At 39.6% G+C, this 11953-nt stretch overlaps 1 protein-coding gene across 4 annotated transcripts in view; it reads right to left on the bottom strand.

The window, feature by feature from the left end:
- Positions 1-479: 479 nt before the first annotated feature.
- The window catches only part of Pex5 (peroxin 5), a 29907-nt gene continuing 18433 nt past the window's right edge, over positions 480-11953 (bottom strand). For 3 of the 4 annotated variants that reach the window (XM_070117672.1, XM_027353157.2, XM_070117671.1), the window contains exons 2-15: positions 11214-11583; positions 10673-10800; positions 10025-10150; positions 9503-9627; positions 8826-8955; positions 7729-7930; positions 6977-7143; positions 6404-6618; positions 5045-5144; positions 4732-4829; positions 4329-4497; positions 3766-3923; positions 2241-2405; positions 480-1923 (exon numbers count right to left, since the gene is read on the bottom strand). In XM_070117672.1, the coding sequence (XP_069973773.1) occupies positions 1875-1923; positions 2241-2405; positions 3766-3923; positions 4329-4497; positions 4732-4829; positions 5045-5144; positions 6404-6618; positions 6977-7143; positions 7729-7930; positions 8826-8955; positions 9503-9627; positions 10025-10150; positions 10673-10800; positions 11214-11349 (1968 nt within the window). In that variant the 5' untranslated portion in view covers positions 11350-11583 and the 3' untranslated portion in view covers positions 480-1874. The remainder of the gene's footprint in view (positions 1924-2240; positions 2406-3765; positions 3924-4328; positions 4498-4731; positions 4830-5044; positions 5145-6403; positions 6619-6976; positions 7144-7728; positions 7931-8825; positions 8956-9502; positions 9628-10024; positions 10151-10672; positions 10801-11213; positions 11584-11953) is intronic. The other variant, XR_003475434.2, reaches the window with a different exon arrangement.

Below are 11953 nucleotides of genomic sequence, written 5' to 3'. Positions count from 1 at the left end.
CAAAAATAACAGAAAAAAACAATAATGCAACTGTTTTTCATTGTGATATATGAATAACTATATCTGGAAGTGATTGTGTGTGCTCATGTTTGTGTGTGTGTGTGTGCGTGCAATGTGTATGTATATGCGTGTGTGTGTGTGTGTGTGTGTGTGTGTGTGTGTGTGTGTGTGTGTGTGTGTGTGTGTGTGTGTGTGTGTGTGTGTGTGTGTGTGTGTGTGTGTGTGTGTGTGTGTGTGTGTGTGTGTGTGTGTATATATATATATATATATATATATATATATATATATATATATATATATATATATATATATATATATATATATATATACACACACACACACATATATATATATCTATATATATATATACATATATATATATATATATATATATATATATATATATATATATATATATACAGATATATATATATATATGTGTGTGTGTGTGTGTGTGTGTGTGTGTGTGTGTGTGTGTGTGTGTGTGTGTGTGTGTGTGTGTGTGTGTGAGTGTGTGTGTGTGTGTGTGTGTGTGTGTGTGTGTGTGTGTGTGTGTGTGTGTGTGTGTGTGTGTGTGTGTGTGTGTGTGTGTGTGTGTGTGTGTGTGTGTGTGTGTGTGTGCATATACACATACATATATATATGTAGATAGATACGGACATGTTGAGTTGGGTAGTACCACTAGTAAAACACCAAAAACACTAAGTACTATCAATAGTATAGTAAATATTTTCTGATAACAGTACCACTACAAACATTACCTGTAATTTTTTAACATATTGCATTCTTTCCAGGTACATATAACCAGGTAGCTCCACTCCCATTTAGCCTGTTGAACTCAAAATTTAAACTGACTTCTTCCCAAGAGTATTCTGATGGCTGTTAATTTTAAAGAACACTTTGATGTTAAAAATAAAAGGGGGGATTTTGGTTTTACTTCTGGTAATTTTAAGAATACTGAGTAAATTAAACAAATAATTATGTTTCTATCTAAATCTGATATCATTAGTTATGTGTGATTTTGTCAATAGCTGTGTTATAGCTTATACATCATGGAAGTATTCAACTACTGTGTAGTAACAGTTCTACTACCTCTGGTTCTCTAAAAACACTGCTAGCCCAACTCTGCATGCATGGGTATAGATGAATATGTATTATATATATATATATATATATATATATATATATATATATATATATATATATATATATACCATCTTAACAGAAAAAAATCATAAACACAAGAGGCAAAATACTAAAATGGATATACACTGAGCAGGAGAAATAATATCAAGAAATTACATACCAAAGTGTCTCATATCCTTTCAATTCCCTCTCTCTCTTGCTTGCTTGCTTGCTTGCTTGCTTGCTTGCTTGCTTGCTTGCTTGCTTGCTTGCTTGCTTGCTTGCTTGCTTGCTTGCTCTCTCTCTCTCTCTCTCTCTCTCTCTCTCTCTCTCTCTCTCTCTCTCTCTCTCTCTCTCTCTCTCTCTCTCTCTCTCTCTCTCTCTCATCCCTGAAGATCTCCAGGTCTCCCTCTCTGTGCTGAGACCTGAGACCCACTCAGCCAGCCAACAAGCTGAGTGAAAGAGCACTCACAACCATAAAATGGACAACAGCAGCTAAGAGCCTTAATGACTTCACATTAGCTTTCTCGTCGTCTGTCAGAGTGAGGCACCAATGACATCAGCCTGGGTGGGTGAAGGCACTCACAGGGCAAATTATCGTGGACACTGCACAGGAACGACTCTGTTGTCCTTGTGGGAGGGGAGGCAGAGGTGGTAGTGGTGGGGGTAAGCAGCGGTGGGAAGGCTTTGCGGATGCTTATGGTGGAAGGTGGGAGGGAGGGGTGGGACTGGGAGTAGGGGGAGGAGAGTCAGCTCGACGTGCCCATGTTGTATTCGGCATTCAGTCGAGTTAAGTCTCTGTGGAGTTGAGAAATGAGATGAAAGGTTACTTCATGCATCACTATACATCTGTGAATGAATGTCAAGCAAGTGTTATTCTCCTGTAATGATAATAGCAACTATCATAATTATGAAAATAAATAAGATTCCACAATAATGATAATAATAAAGCAAAATAATGAAAAGAACAATTACAACAAAAAACTTTGAGGAACCATGCAAGGGAAAGCATTTGCAGGGGACCATTTTCTCTAGCTTTGACTTTCTATTAGATTCATTTTTTGTATACTGCATATTTCAAGTTAATACACTTGAATTTCTTATCCAATACCCACCTCTTACTAACAGCATCCATGAGGTGTGTTGCTCCTAGGGACGACAGACAGACCCTCAGGGTGGACCAGATATTGTCAGACACAGCTCGCGTGGAGCCCTCCCCTCCGGGCCCTCGACCAGCTGCCTGCATGTTCAGGGCCTCCAGGAAGTGCTCCATGGCCTCTCTATGGGGGAAAACATGGCCCAAAATGGCACTGGGTTAATATGGGATGGTGAGCAGGCCAGGCCATGTGGTCAGCTGAGGATGCTCCTGCCTTCTGCCAAACTGTCGCACAAATAAAGATTCAAATTTGGGATGTGATTGTCTGGGGCTGAGCCTTTCATCAGGAGGAATAGGGGCAGGTCAGGCATTGCAAAATTGCAAGTCCTTATGGCAGGATTCAAATAAGCCTAAAAGTTTTTTAAATTGATGTGTTCATGAAAAAGAATATTGAGAATCATATATCTACATACTTATATGTATGTGTGTGTGTGTGTGTGTGTGTGTGTGTGTGTATAAACCATATTTGTGTGTAAATATACTAATATATACACACAGGTACACAGAGGAAGCAGGTTTGGTTCTGCCTTCTGGACTGGTGCAAGACAGGGCTAGACTGTGAGCAAAGGTAACAGCAATGGAAAGCACTGTGAGACTTCCTTCAAGTGACTGTGCCTTGATTAGTGAAGGATGATGCAGGGGGTTGAGAGACAATTTGAATGGAAGAAAAACAGTAATGGCCTCTGAAGAAGAATTCTGTCCATCCTGAAGTCAATTAGTGCAATGTTTCTGGTCTTTAAGGAAAAAAAAATCTTTATATCTATGGCAATGCAAGAAGCCTTGTTGGCAAATGCAATCACAGACCAGTTGAAAAGCAACCAATAATATGATCTTCTAGTACAGGATATTAAGGCCTTTGAAACAAGGCTCCTTGCATTTCATGTGAAAAAGGCATACCATAAGAATACCACAGAGAGCATGGGGATGACGACAACACAAAGGGTTTCCCAACCAGTCCATCCTTCTAAAATACCTTAAAAAAAGCCTCAGTCTTTGGCAGATAAGATATCCTCGAACTGTAGTAGAAATAGAAGTTGAAGAATATGAAGGAGAGGAATTAGAATTCCCTTTCGTAATGGAGAAAATTATCTGTATCTTTTTTATTACTACTCCTCTGATTGTATGTCACAATCATTCAAAAGCACCTGTCACTTCCTAATTCAATAACATATCGGAAAGAACAGGGAAAATGAAGATGTAAGCAGCATTTAGTTGGGAAACTCTGAGCACTGAAGTCTCCACTCATTGCTAGGAATCCCTATGTCTATAGAAAAGGCATGAATGAAAATAAACAGATCCACACAGCAAGATAAACAATTAACTTTAGATTTCACATCTTCAAAACTATGTAATTCTTAAGCAGACGTGGAATTTGTTCATTCTCGAGGCATACCTGTCCTACATCTGTCATACTGAATTCTGTTCCTTTTAGGTCTAGTGAACTTGCACAGCAGGCTTCATAGGTCTAAGACTAAGTGGCTAACCTGTGAGCACCGAGATTGATGCATGAAATCCCCAGATTGTAGCGGCACCTTATAAAGCCAGGAGAAATTTCAAGAGCATTACGGTAAGCTTCTATTGCTTCCTCGGAGCGTTCACTATTGGCAAGTGTGGCTCCAATCTTGTTCCATAACTTAGCATCCTGTTTGGAAATGAAATTAGTGGTTTTGCTTCCATTCCTTCTTTCGCTTTCTTCTGATAATAAATTCATGTATTTGTTTTCCTTCTCTTTCTTTTCTCAACTCCGAATAGTGATTTCTTTTCATAAAATCTATTCTTAGATATATATGAATCACTCAATCATGCTCTAGACATTTCACCATATAATTTTTTTAGAGAAGAATAACAACAAAGCATATACATTAAAATTCACAAAAAAACTATTCAAATGAAGGGAATACATGGTAAAACAAATATATATATAATATAAATCCCAATTAGTAAATAGCAGAAACATCAAGAAGTGTAGAGTGAGTCTGTGTGAGGAGCCATTCTAAAATTGGGCAGTCAGTGTAGGGTAGGGGTTTGGGGGTGTTGGATCCCTTACCTTCGGCCGGACGCTCAAGGCTGCCTGGAAGCAGTCGAGGGCCTTGTCGTACTCGCCTGTCAGGTTAAAGAGTACACCAAGGCCACACTGCACGTCCGCATCGATGTTCTCACTTGGCCGCTGATTGGCAGCAGCCAGATAGAGGTCTTGCACCTCCTGGATCAGTGCTCTGGAGTAAGGGAGAGAAGACAGGACAGCTAGATAATAAGAAAGACAGAGACACATTATCCTCAACGTATCAATGCATAAACAGTTAATCTCAATGAATAAATGTCTTTTTTTAAGTAGTCAATTTTAAATGATACTCGAAGAAATTCCACATTTTTTGGGATGAAATCTGATTTGATCAAAGAACTTACCAAAGGAAGAGAGAATTAGGTAGCTTATTTAATCTATTACTTACCTTGGTGCAAGAGTTGATGTCATTAACTTTGACTTCCTTTGTGATGTGTCACCTTTTGGGACTAACTGGGCATACTCAGGATTGGTGCGGATCCACTCCTAAAAAGAGGAGAAAGTAATTAGAGAGAGAAATATTTTATATCTGTGTTTACTTGCCAACAGGCGTTTCTCTTCCACTATCTGGAAACCTACATTCATTATTGTAAAATCAGGGTCTTACATTAGGCAAAAAAAAAGATTTTACATATTATTCAATTTTCATCTATTTCTTAATCTCTGAAAATAATTCCTCTGGATAATGATACACTTTTTACCTTGAGTGCATTACAAGCCAGTGTCTGGTAAGACTCATTAGTATACGATGTCGCTAAAGCCATCCAAGCCACACTGTTATTTTGGTCAAGTTCTACACATCTGTCAAAAAAGAAAGAGAAAGTGATTATATTTCATGTGGGTAAAAAAAGAAGAAAAAGAGGGGATGGGGTAGGGATAGTGGGAGGGGGAGTGGGAAGAAGAGGGAGGAGAGGAAGGGGGAAAGGGAGAAAGAGAGGAAGGAGAGAGAGTGAGAGAAAGAGAGAAAGGAGAGAGAGAGAGAAAGAGAGGAAGGAGAAAGAGAGAGAGAGAGAAAGAGAGGAAGGAGAGAGAGAGAGAGAGAGAAAGAGAGGAAGGAGAGAGAGAGAGAGAGAGAGAGAGAGAGAGAGAGAGAGAGAGAGAGAGAGAGAGAGAGAGAGAGAGAGAGAGAGAGAGAGAGAGAGAGAGAATGAGAGAGAGAGAGAGAGAGAGAGAATGAGAGAGAGAATGAGAGAGAGAGAGAGAGAATGAGAGAGAGAGAGAGAGAGAGAGAGAGTGAGAGAGAGAGAGAGAGAATGAGAGAGAGAGAGAGAGAGAGAGAGAGAGAGAGAGAGAGAATGAGAGAGAGAGAGAGAGAATGAGAGAGAGAGAGAGAATGAGAGAGAGACAGAGAAGAGAGAGAGAAAAAAAGGGGAAAAGAGAGAAAAGGGAAAAGAGAGAGAGAGAAAAGGGAAAAGAGAGAAAGCAAAAAAGAGAGAGAGAAAGAGAAAAAAAGAGAGAGAAAGAGAAAAAGAGAGAAAAAGAAAGGAGAGAGAGAGAAAGACAAAAAGAGAAAGAGAAAGAGAAAGAGAAAGAGAAAAAGAAAGGAGAGAGAGAGAGATAGATAGATAGATAGATAGATAGAGAGAGAGAGAGAGAGAGAGAGAGAGAGAGAGAGAGAGAGAGAGAGAGAGAGAGAGAGAGAGAGAGAGAGAGAGAGAGAGAGAGAGAGAGAGAGAGAGAGAGAGAAAACAATAATGAAAAACCAAAGTTAACAGGAAAAGCTATCAGGAACATGGAAGGACAAATCTAAACAATTTGCTCCAAGACAACAATATCCCTCCAACTCTACCCATTCCATCCAATCTACTAGGTTGATTACTGGCACTCCATCATGTTCCACCTCTCGCCAGCAAGACAAAGTAAGCCTTGTTTCATCTTGCACCCCCATCTTATCTCTCAGCTGCACATCCTACCCTTCTTGCCTAACTCTTGCCTACTTAAATGTTTTTGTGCAATCCTTAAACTTTTACTTTTTATTGATTAATATATATATTTGAGATTATCAATATGAGAGACATGCTGTTTTGTCCTCTGTCTATCCTTCCTCTTCATTGACTCACCTCCTGAGTGCTGATATTGCAGCAGGGTCCTGCTCATTCTCAGCATGGGCAGCCCCAAGCAGCAGCCATGTTTCAGGATTCTGTGGATTCTGCTGTGCGGCAGCCTCAAAGAGGAGCACAGCTGAGGGAAGGTCTCCCGCCTCCAGGCACTTTTTGCCCTCTGTCAAAGGGTCTGGGTGGTCCTTCAGGGGGTTGTCCTCCTCAAATTTGTAATCCTGCAAGTTACCAAAAAAATCAGAGGTGGATTTGGGAATGCTGGCTATGCCTCTTTAGGAGAAAGGTTTTTATAAGAGGCAAGGGGATTACTTTATAATAAAAATAAGTACCACAGTTTAAAATCACTTAGCATTTTGTCACATTCTCAATTCTCAATAGTAAAGAAATTATGAAAGCAAAAAGCATGCATGCACACGCGTGCACGCGTGGGCACACACACACACACACACACACACACACACACACATACACACACACACACACACACACACGCACACACACACACGCACACACACACACACACATACACACACACACGCACACACACACACACATCAAAAAAAGCTTCACTCCAACCTTAAAAGGTTCAAGTGAGGATGAATTGAATTCCGAGAGCCAAGGGTGTTCCTCCAAGTCATCCTCACGGGCCATCTTCTCCCACTCCTCCTTCAGGTTCTGCCAGAAATCCTCCCGCTCCTCGCTGCTCATCTTCTCGCTGTCCACGTTCACATGATCTAGGGTCCCTTTATGGGGGCGGAAAGAAGTGTGAGAGGAAGGGATGATCATTAACCCATTACTGTATCTTTTTTTCCCCTTCTTTTTTTACTGATTTAGCTAATTAGCTGACCTTCCCTGATATCCTTGAAATTTAGGGAAATTGTTTTATTTTCCCAAGAACTATCAATATCATTACTCTTATTATTACTGATGCTGAGATTTCCATAATGTTATCATCAATGCTAAAAGCAACAATAAAAAAATAAAAATCCACCTAAAAATTAAGGAAAAGCGCTAATAACTAAATATCACAAAAAACTGAACAATAGGAAAGAGAAAGACAGAGAGAGAGAGAGAGAGAGAGAGAGAGAGAGAGAGAGAGAGAGAGAGAGAGAGAGAGAGAGAGAGAGAGAGAGAGAGAGAGAGAGAGAGAGAGAGAGAGAGAGAGAGAGAGAGAAAACAGAGAGAGCAAGAAGGGAGAGAAAGAAAAAAGTAACAACTGACACAAAAAAAAGGGAAAAAAGAATATGAGAAAGAGAAAGTGAGGCTAACGAGAAAGAAAAAAATAACAAGGAAAAGAAAAAGAAAAAAACAAATTCCTTCTGCTATACCTAATCTCTGCGCTTGAGCAAACTCCTCGGCCCAGCGATCATGTGGCTGCTGCTGTTGCTGCTGTTGCTGTCCCTTGGTGAATTCTGTGCTCCAGGACTCGGCTGAGGTCCTGCCGGCGTTGGCCGAGAGGAACTCTTCCGTCCAGTCCTTGGAGACCTCGCCCTTCGACCCCTCCCCGAGCTTCCTGATGAATTTCATGAACTGCAAAATCATGAGAATGAAAAAAAGAAAACAAAGGAAAAAGAAAAAAGGAGATAAAATTGCAGAAAAAAGAAAACCATAGGAAAAAGAAAGACCCAGAAATGAGAAATCTAATACATCTATATATCTAAATATAGACAAGTAAATCTTAACATCTCTCCGACCTAGACCAGTAGTTCCCAACCCATGGAGAGCAAACCACTAAACTAAACACTAAAGCAATCTGATAATAAAGAAATAAAAGTTAATCAACCCCTTTCTTCACCACCTGATACATATTTTGCTGTAATATACGATGAAATGTTACTGTGCTTAATAATATCTATAAAAAAGGGAAAGTTTGATAGGCTAAAACGAATTTAGAACGGTTGATGTGGGCCATGTGCTGGAAGACTAAGAACTCATGATAATACAACCTGTCTCCCTCATAAATCAAATTCTAAAAATCTACTTTGTACTAGTCATCAATAATACTAATAATAATGACAATAACATGAATAATAATTCCATAACAACACGATGACAATATCAACAATAATGAGAACACTAAAAATAATGTCCATATTAAAGCAAAAGAGACAACTAATTAAAACAGATAAGAAACAAAATACTACATAAAATGCCTGTATTCAAATGCTGTAATTCCATGTGTAAGGCATGGAAATTGGGAAAAGGCGGGAGAGGGGGAGAGAAAGAAAGAAAGAAAGAGAGAAAGAGACAGAGACACAGAGATAGAGACAGACAGACAGACAGACAGAGACAGAATGAGACAGATTAGGAGAGGAAAATAGAGACACAGACAGAGAGACAAAAAGTGATGGATATCCAGAGAGAAAGAAAGATAGAGACAGAGAGATCAGATGCCCTCTCTCCCTCTTTCAACCAACCAACCAACCTCAGTGTTAGAAAATTTGGGATCGTCCACTGTCCCTAGAAGTTCATTGGCTGTCCTGGCGAGCTCAGAGTCCTCCTGCGGGTTATATTCCTCCAGCCACTTGCTTGCCTCCGAGCTAGCTGCCTCATCTCTGAAAGAGTGCTGAAGTGAGCATGGTATACGAAGAAAACAAGGAGGGTACCTTGTGATACCATTTTCTTTGCTAAATGGTTACAGATGCCTGATAAGTATTGCTGTTGTTAATCTTTGAGCTTTAGTCTACATGAACTGCTGGAAAGGTTACCGAATTGTTACATAGAAAAAGCCCCTTCAAATTTGCAAATATGAAGTAAATTAACCAGAAGTAGGAACAACCAACAAGATGTAAACACAAAGTTGGAATATCCATGTGTATCTCTGGATTTATTCACTTCACTATTAATCATTCTACTCATCAAGCTATGCTTCTTTGTATGTACCTTACTATCGATCTCTACCAATACAAATATTTAAATACAAATATCTTGCAATACAGCTATCAAACCAAAGGCATCTATTAATTCATCTATCCCTGTAGCCATCTATCTATCTATCCATTGAGCAATTCATCTCTATACTCATACGTATATTTTAATCATTAAACTATTTATCTATCCAGATAACCTTATTTCTGGACACAGTTCCTAAACTGGACTCACAGAAGACTGTCGTTCAAGTACTCGTGGGCCCACTTGGTGTCATTATCTGTTATTATATCGGGGGATGTGAGGCCGTGCTGCTGCTCGAGGAATTCTTTGGTCCAGTCTCCTACAGGGCCAATGTCCTAAGGATAAGGGGAAGGAGACATGAAAAGAATTAACTCTTACTAATACTTTCTATGTTTCATCCTCTCATTCTTTTTTTAGATCTCTCTGACTCTCTCTCTCTCTCTCTCCCTTCCTCTCTCTCTCTCTCTCCCTTCTTCTCTCTCTCTCTCTCTCTCTCTCCCTTCCTCTCACTCTCTCTCTCTCTCTCGCTCCCTCTCTCTTACTCTCTCTCTCTCTCTCTCTCTCTCTCTCTCTCTCTCTCTCTCTCTCTCTCTCACTCTCACTCTCACTCTCACTCTCACTCTCACTCTCACTCTCACTCTCACTCTCACTCTCACTCTCACTCTCACTCTCACTCTCACTCTCACTCTCACTCTCACTCTCACTCTCACTCTCACTCTCTCTCTCTCTCACCTGGACATGTGTTTCTGAGGCTAGGTATTCTTCAGCCCAGTTGCTTGCTTCCGATGCCAGGTCAGCAATGCCCGGCCCCCTCATGGGTCCTGCTCTGGCCCGCATGCTCTCAATCTCACGCATTTCCTGCAAAAGAGCCACACATGAGGAATGTTAGCAGTACTGTTCTGGACTATAGCATTGTTTCTTAAAGCAGTCCTACCAGTTATAAATTCTCTCTGTATAGCCTATATACATTTCATATTTTTCTTTCAAAAATCAACCTAATCACTATATATTCTTTTAAACCCTTTATATCCAGGATGCTAATACTTCAGCTTTACACAGTGTTTGGGAAAGAAACAACCAAAAAAGCAATTATGTTTGCATGATTCTTTCCACAGAACTAATGTGCATTTCTTGCCAAAAACTCATAATCTCCCAATTTATTACAAATATATCATCTTAACTGATTACAATATTGCAAACCTTTCTCCTTAATAAAGTCATTACAATTCCCCAATTCACCCTCACTCAAATCAACTCTTCCTCCCAAAACTTCGCCAGCTTCTCAATCCTTTTAAATCTCGGGGAGTTATATCCCTTCCAGCCCCATTCTGCCTTATTCCAATGTGAGAGGCGTCTCAATCTGCCGCCTTCTTTCCGCACCTGAAGTAACGAGTCCATCCTGAAGGCCTGGGGAGCTGCTGTGGCTGCCTGCTGTGTTTCTGTCATGAACTCCTCAACTAACTGGTCCCCCACGAGGGTCGGCCCGTACTGCACTTTGAAGGCCCCTTCTGTGTTCCACGACAGGGAGAGAGAGAAAATAAGAGGGCTACATTGTGACCAGGGTAGTTATTTTGTTTCAATTTATCATGCTTAAATAAAATGGTGTTTGGCCATTAAAAAAGAAACACTATCAAGGGAGGCAAAGAAAAAGAAAGAAAGAAAGAAAGAAAGAAAAAATGGAAAAGAAAGATAGAAAGAAAGAAAGAAAAAATGGAAAAGAAAGATAGAAAGAAAGAAAGAAAGGCCTCTAGGATTCAGTAATTACCTTAAAAACTCTATAGGTTAAGTGTACAATAGAAAAAAACTCTAAAAATCAAATGAAAAAAATGAAACATGGCTTTAAAAAAAGCAAGAAAGAAAGAAAGAAAAAAATCTTTCAGAAAAGACCAATTAAAAATAATAACATCATCCTCTTCCTTACCTTGAGCTGGAGGACGTCCCTGGGGCCAGCGGAGGCCCTCGTCCGCCAGGGACTTGTCGCGCATGACATGCTGCGTGAGGCGGACCAGTGCATTACCTTCCCCACACTGGGCGTCCACAAGATTCCTTAGGGCCATAGTGAGTGTGTGCGACTGGATGTGCTTATGACTCTTTCTATCTGTCTCCCGAGTTATACTTTTTCCTTGTTTCTTTTTTTTTTTTTTCTATATCTCTGGTTCCTTTTTTCTCTTCTGCTCTTGATTTTTGTTTCCTATAGTTTCCCTTGATCTTATTCCATCTTCTGCTCAATTTCTGTCTTCTATTTCAACAATTTCTTTCCGTTTCAATTTTTCTTTCTTTTTTCTCCCCCTCTGAAAAAAGGCAAAAGTATTTGCATTATAAATTCATTTCTTGCTCTAGTCTGACATCTAAATGACAAAATCATAACAAGGAAAGTTATTACAGCAATAGCACTTATAGCTATATTAGCAATGGACATAGTAGTAATAGTAGTTATTATAGTAAAGAAAATATTGCTACTAGTAATACCAGTAATAGCAATTGTAATTCAAACACAGTTAAAAAAGGGATTTAAAAGCTGTTAAAAATGACATCTACTAAAGAAAGCATTGGTGGATAAAGAAGATAAATTAGACATTTATAAACCATAGATTTTGAAGATCATTTCTTTCATTCAAGAACGAGGACCTTACGAGTCTAATCAAAACGATACACATGGGT

Source organism: Penaeus vannamei, chromosome 41 (genome assembly GCF_042767895.1).
Source record: "Penaeus vannamei isolate JL-2024 chromosome 41, ASM4276789v1, whole genome shotgun sequence".
Taxonomy (NCBI): Eukaryota; Metazoa; Arthropoda; class Malacostraca; order Decapoda; family Penaeidae; genus Penaeus; species Penaeus vannamei.
The sequence above is the reverse complement of the archived record's forward strand: the minus strand, read 5'-3'. Positions and strand labels throughout refer to the sequence as shown.